This window comes from Quercus suber, unplaced genomic scaffold (genome assembly GCF_002906115.3).
Source record: "Quercus suber isolate HL8 unplaced genomic scaffold, Cork oak 2.0 scaffold_600, whole genome shotgun sequence".
Classification (NCBI taxonomy): Eukaryota; Viridiplantae; Streptophyta; class Magnoliopsida; order Fagales; family Fagaceae; genus Quercus; species Quercus suber.
Window position 1 is genome coordinate 406,110 of NW_027070044.1, and position 6,926 is coordinate 413,035.

The following is a 6,926-nucleotide window of genomic DNA, read 5'->3' on the forward strand; positions in this document are numbered from 1 at the left end:
AATAGGTATTGTTAATTAATGATTAAGGGCACATGTTAACTAATAATAAATACTTAATTATGAACTGTAATGTACATTTTTTTTTAACAAAAAGAATACCTGTTAATAATTCATTAGTTTGCACTTACAAATTTATTATGATTGTGTATGTGCTTTTCTTGATCCTATGTGATGTACATATATATATATATATATATTTTGAGAATGTGATGTACATATTAATATGTTATGTACATATTATCGAAACTTTAATAGAGTTTCATCTAGATTAAATTATCTAAACGCAAACATAAATTTAACATCTTGGTGTAAGAATATATCTAATTTGTAAGTTTTATTATATTAAAATATGATATATGATCAAAACAATTAAAATAAATTTTGGATTCTATTTTAAATTCTTGAGATCTTTTGAAGTATAACTTTAGTGTTGAAACTACTCTAACAAAGTTTACCTAAAGTTAACTATCTTAGTTAATGAGAATTTGACCGCTTGCCAAAGAGAAAAAGATAGGCAAATCGTGCATTTGTTGTTTCCATGACTCTACTATAATATAGCATAAGATATATATGTATCATTTTTCGTAAAATTTTGTTGTGAGCGTTATGAGTTAGCTATTACTTTCTAATAAAATTGTGGCCCAATGGTAAATGAAAAGTAAGAATAACGAATATCAAGATAAAATTTCATTTGTGAAACATAATGGAATTTCCAAAAAACCAAGTAGACTACAATTTGCCACAGTATTTTTCCCTTAAATTCTTGTAAGATGCTATCTTTTTTTACTTGTTTGGGTTCTCTTATGCTTTGTTTGGTTGAAGATATGAAAAAGTGGGAGAGAAAACCCTTAGACCCTCTATATATTCTTCACTTTTCTTCACGTTTCTCTCCCCTATTTTCCATCCCTCAATTTTTACACCAACCAATCAAGGTGTTAGCATTGTACATTTAATAGTAGTTTCTATTCACGTGCAAATTTTATACTTTGTATACTAGCTATATATATATATATATATATATGCACGCTCACACAAACACACAAACAAACACAATGCTCTCTCTCTCTCTCTCTCTCTCTCTTAATTATAGATCACTTCAAGATTTGAATCTCCTGTCCACTAAATGATGAATACTCTTTATGATAAATCCAAAATATCAATTGTTGATTACTAATTGGTTTTTGATGTAGACAAAATTCAAAGTCAAATCCCTAATTCAACCAAAAAAAAAAAAAAAATTAATTGAACTAATTAGAACATAGAGAGTAAATCTAGAATTAGAGATATAGGAAATTCATAATACATAGCCATGTAACAATTAGAATGAAGATTTTAAAAATCAAGCCCAACCATATAATGCTTTAAATTTATGAAAAAACTCAACTAGAAATGTATTTTTTCAATTTAAACCAAATGGAGGAGATGATTGTTAAGTGTCTTGTAACTCAAAAATATTAACCAGTTTTTTTAATGGAAAAAGTTTATGATTAAAATGACACTCCTCCACTTATTAAAATGTTTATGGAAGAAGTTTGAGGCCAATTTCATTATTATGTTTCATTTTAGCTATGTTTTTTTGTTTTCGTCAATAATTTGATTGTCTTTTTTTTTTTTTAACTTACAAAATATTTTAGAACAATTCAAGAAATAGTCAAACATAAATGACATTTTTTTTATAGAAAAAACATAAAGGATACTTAACGGTCAAATTACTAATAAGAATGGATAACAGTATCAATATGAAAACAAAATCAAATATAAAGAGACAAAAAATTAAATATAATGAAATCAAATATGAAATATGATTACACTACCAATACCATAATAAAAACAACTTCAAATTTTAAGAACAAAATAGTTACTTCATGATTGGTATATATATATATATATATAACCAACAAACAAACAAACTAGAGGATATGATTTTTAGACTCTACACTGCACCACATCATAAAAACTATGGCATCTAAGGTGAAGCCCAAAATCTCATAAAATAATTAGTACGTTAACATCTCAACCGTAATAACTAATAACTGCCATCTACCAGTACCAGAATCAGATGTCTTGCTACACTATTCAACCACTTTCTCCTCTCACTCTCCCATTCTCTTCACGTAGTTTCACACTGCCTTCCCTCCAATCTGACCGCCACACTGTCCATTCTCAGCCTCTCACCACTACATCACCACTACTACTCTCACCTCCACCACCACCACCACCACCACCACCACCACTTTCTCTGCAAAACCCTTGTCTGAATCACGCTCTCAGGACTCATGGGTCGAATCCCTTCGCTTCCAAGCCCGGTCCAATCTTTTTCTAGAAGCCATTTTAACGTACATCCAAATGACTCAACTGGGTATTCCACCGGATAACTTTGCTTTCCCGGCGGTCCTCAAAGCCGTGGTGGGTCTTCAGGACTTGAATTTGGGGAAACAGATCCACGCCCATGTCTTCAAGTTTGGGTACGCTTCCTCCTGGGTTACCGTGGCCAATTCCCTTGTTAATCTGTATGGGAAATGTGGGGATGTCGGGGACGTATACAAGGTGTTCGAGAGAATTACTGAGAGGGACCAAGTTTCTTGGAACTCTGCCATTTCTGCCTTGTGTCGGTTTCAGGAGTGGGAGCTTGCTTTGGAGGCATTTCGGTTAATGTTGTTTGAGAATGTGGTGCCTAGTTCATTTACATTGGTAAGTGTGGCTCTTGCTTGTTCGAATTTGCATAAACATGATGGTTTGCGGCTTGGTAAGCAAGTTCATGCTTATAGTTTGAGAACGGGTAATTGGAGAACGTATACAAACAATGCATTGATGTCTATGTATGCTAAGCTTGGAAAGGTTGATGACTCGAGATCCTTATTTGAGTTATTTGAGGACCGTGATTTGGTTTCATGGAATACCATGATAAGTTTATTATCTCAAAATGATCAATTTTTAAAGGCTTTATTGTTCTTGCGTCTCATGGTTCTAAAAGGAATTGTACCTGATGGGGTCACCTTTGCAAGCGTACTTCCTGCCTGCTCTCATTTGGAGATGTTAGACAGAGGGAAGGAAATCCATGCTTATGCATTGAAAAATACTGATTTAGTTGAGAATTCTTTTGTGGGCTGTGCTTTGGTTGACATGTATTGTAACTGTCAACAAGTTGAAAGTGGTCGCCGAGTTTTTGATGGTATCTTAGAGAGAAATATTGCAATTTTTAATGCTATGATTACCGGTTATGCACAAAATGAGCATGATGAGAAGGCCTTGGACCTCTTCTTTCAAATGGTAGCACTTGATGGAATTCGTCCAAATGCCACCACAATGTCAAGTGTGTTGCCAGCTTGTGTAAGCTGTGAACTGTTCTCTGACACGGAAGGTATGCATGGATATGTAATAAAGAGGGGTTTGGATAGGGATAAGTACGTGCAGAATGCACTTATGGACATGTACTCCAGGATGGGGAAGATAGAAATTTCAAAATATATTTTTAACTGCATGGAGCAAAGAGATATAGTGTCTTGGAACACATTGATCACTGGTTATGTTATTAGTGGATGCCATGATCATGCACTCAACCTTCTAAATCAGATGCAAAGGGTAGAACTGGAAAGATACGGAGGTGATGATTGTGTGGATGAAAATAGGATTCTTAAACCAAATTCAGTTACACTAATGACTGTTCTGCCAGGTTGCTCTGTTCTTGCAGCACTAGCAAAGGGGAAAGAGATCCATGCTTATGCTGTCAGACATTTATTGGCATCTGATGTTGCAGTTGGTAGTGCACTAGTTGACATGTATGGAAAATGCGGCTGCTTGAACTTATCTAGGAGAGTTTTTGATCAGATGCCCATCAAGAATGTAATTACCTGGAATGTTCTCATCATGGCTTATGGGATGCATGGGAAAGGGGAGGAAGCCTTTGAATTATTTAAAAATTTGGCCACAGAAGGAGAAAAGAACATCATTTTAAGGCCTACTCAAGTTACATTTATTGCAGTTTTTGCAGCTTGTAGTCACTCAGGGATGGTTAATGAAGGCTTACACTTGTTCCATCGAATGAAAGAGGACCACAGGGTTGAACCTGCACCAGACCACTATGCTTGTGTTGTGGACTTGCTTGGTCGAGCTGGTCGGGTGGAAGAAGCATTTGAACTTATCAATACTATACCTCCTGAGTTTGACAAAAAAGATGCCTGGAGTAGCTTGCTTGGTGCTTGTCGGATGCACCATAACGTAGAAATTGGAGAGATTGCAGCAAACAATCTCTTCCACTTGGAGCCAAATGTAGCTAGCCACTATGTTCTTCTGTCTAATATCTACTCTTCTGCCGGACTCTGGGGAAAGGCAATGGAGATTCGAAAAAAGATGAAGGAAATGGGAGTAAGAAAAGAACCTGGGTGTAGCTGGATTGAGTTGGGCGATGAGGTTCATAAGTTTTTGGCTGGGGATGTATTACACCCACAAAGTAAGCTGCTCCATGGATTTCTTGAAACCCTGTCAGAAAGGATGCGAAAGGTGGGTTATGTGCCTGATACCTCTTGTGTACTCCATAACATTGACGAGGAGGAGAAGGAAACTTTACTCTGTGGGCACAGTGAGAAACTGGCAATAGCTTTTGGCATCCTTAACAGCCCTCCTGGAACTACTATTAGGGTTGCCAAGAACCTTAGAGTTTGTAATGACTGCCATATTGCAACCAAGTTTATATCTAAGATTGTAGACAGGGAGATCATTCTAAGAGATGTTAGGAGGTTCCACCATTTTAGGAATGGAACTTGTTCATGTGGAGATTACTGGTAATAAATGCCCAAACTCATTTATTCTTCTGAAAAATTACGAATTTTTTGTTTAGATATTAAATCATCTTGTACTGTTCTAGACTATGTTTCCACATTCTGAAATATAGTTGGAACGAACACAATTCTTTTGTAATTTAGGCTAGATTTTTAAAGACAGCCTGTATTCCAGATATCTCAAACTGCGAAGTGTCCAGTATCTATTTCAAGCTGTAAAGTGTTTAGGGTGTCCATTGAATAACGTCTTATGCTACACAAGTACTTTTGTTCTATTCACGTCCATTGAATGGCTTATAAACTACAAGTTGTTAGTTAAGTTGGAAGATTAGCCCAACATGGCTTCTCTGTCATAAACATCTGATCATTTTCTTTTTTGGCCAAGTAATTTATTTACAATAAAAATACCAGTGCACTAGGGTATATCCAAGAAGAAATGCTTCCATCTCTCTCTTCTCTCTCTCTCTCTCTCTCACACACACACACACACTTTTTTTAAGGCAAAATAAATCGTTAGTTCCTAAAATTTAACCTATGATAATGATTTTAGTCCCTAAAATTTAAAGTAATCATTTTTAGTCCCCAATAATTTAAAGTAATCACTTTTAGTCATTTTGCCAACATTTGTAAAATATCCAATGAAGCAATGGCATGACCATACTAAAATCTAGCATGCCATCACACTCTTAGACACCTTGAGGATTAAATGCGATCACTAAAAGTTTGATAGAGACTAAAATAAACTACTTTAATCCTTAGTGACTAAAATCAATCATTTTTAAGTTTGACTGGAACTAGAATCAATAAGTTTAAAATTTATGTTTCCACTACCATTGATTAACTTGCCGACTATGTTTTGATGTTTGGTAATTGCCAATCAGAATTTGAGTGTCAACGTACGTCCACACTGAGATGTACAATTTACAATATGGAGAAAAGTTGTTCCTTTCTACGGGCGAATCCAATTTGTCAATGCTCTATTTTCTCCTTTCTCATATGCACAAGTTTTTTCATTATATGGGTCTTTACAATTTACATGCATGAAAAAAAAAAAAAAAAAAAAAAAAAACCAATTATTAAGAAAATCCATATAGTTATGAGTGCATTACTTCTCTTCAAGGAACTTGCGATCATATGTGCTTTTCCCAGACTATATATACGTGAAATAAACTGGTACTTGTCATGGTTGGCATGTAGCATTTGTGCATTTTTAGTTCTTCAAGGTTATACTGCTTTTCAGTTTCATTGTCCTTACAGGAACTGGATAATTGTACTTCCATTACAGGTTCTGGAGTATATAGCTTATGCTGTTTAAACAGGAGGAAAAAGGTCCATTAACAAACGATTGGTTTACATGGATCCATATTTGTCTATTTGATTGATGTCTTGTGTTGTTGGGCAGTTTTTCTTCCCAATAATAAGTTGGTAAATTAAAAGCTTACGAGAAGCATCCAAAAAAGATGGCAAGGCAGATAAAAATCTTGAAAATCTACCACTGTTCAAGCAATTTTACATGGCTGTGGTGGGGGTTTGGTATTATGTTGATCAATTATAGATATGCATGGTTAGGGATACCTCAAGAGAAGAGAGGCTGCGAACTTGGCTTTCTATGTGTTTATTCTCTTCAACTTCAAGCCCATTGAGAGGAATCCATACTTGGTGACTGATGAAGAGGAAAAGAAGGCCACAGCAGGCAAGTTGTTGGAAAAGATTTGAACTCTAGGCTATTCTACACAGTGGGATGAGATTCACCATTCAAGCTTCTGCTGGAGAGACAAAGACAAGGAGATAATCATATCCCATATTTTAAATGCCTAGTGCTATCTTCTAAAGCTAAAACCATTGTAATCTAGAACATTAATTTTTGTTTCTCAAAAAAGAAACAAAGAAAAAAAAAGAAGAAAAAAAAAACGTTAATTCTTAAAGGCTTATTTGTAATGTTCTCTTCATCCCAGGAAGAAAAAGATATTGTTGGTGAATGCTCAACTCACATGTTCAAGGAATAATAAATATTTATTTATGAACAATAATACATAATTCTAAAAAAATAATAATACTAAAAATTAAAAACTTGTCAACATGCCAGACTTCAAAATCCACATTTTACTGCTTTTTATTTTATTTTATTTTATTTTTAAAGAATCTAAA

General features: G+C 34.6%; 1 protein-coding gene across 1 annotated transcript; it reads left to right on the top strand.

Annotated features, from left to right (window-relative positions):
- The first annotated feature begins 1,928 nt into the window (after positions 1 to 1,928).
- On the top strand, positions 1,929 to 5,053 carry LOC112038440 (pentatricopeptide repeat-containing protein At3g57430, chloroplastic). The gene is given in 2 exon segments (XM_024071249.2): positions 1,929 to 2,180; positions 2,183 to 5,053. Coding segments are annotated over 2 exon segments (2,724 nt in total). The 5' UTR covers positions 1,929 to 2,059; the 3' UTR covers positions 4,786 to 5,053.
- Positions 5,054 to 6,926: the final 1,873 nt, after the last annotated feature.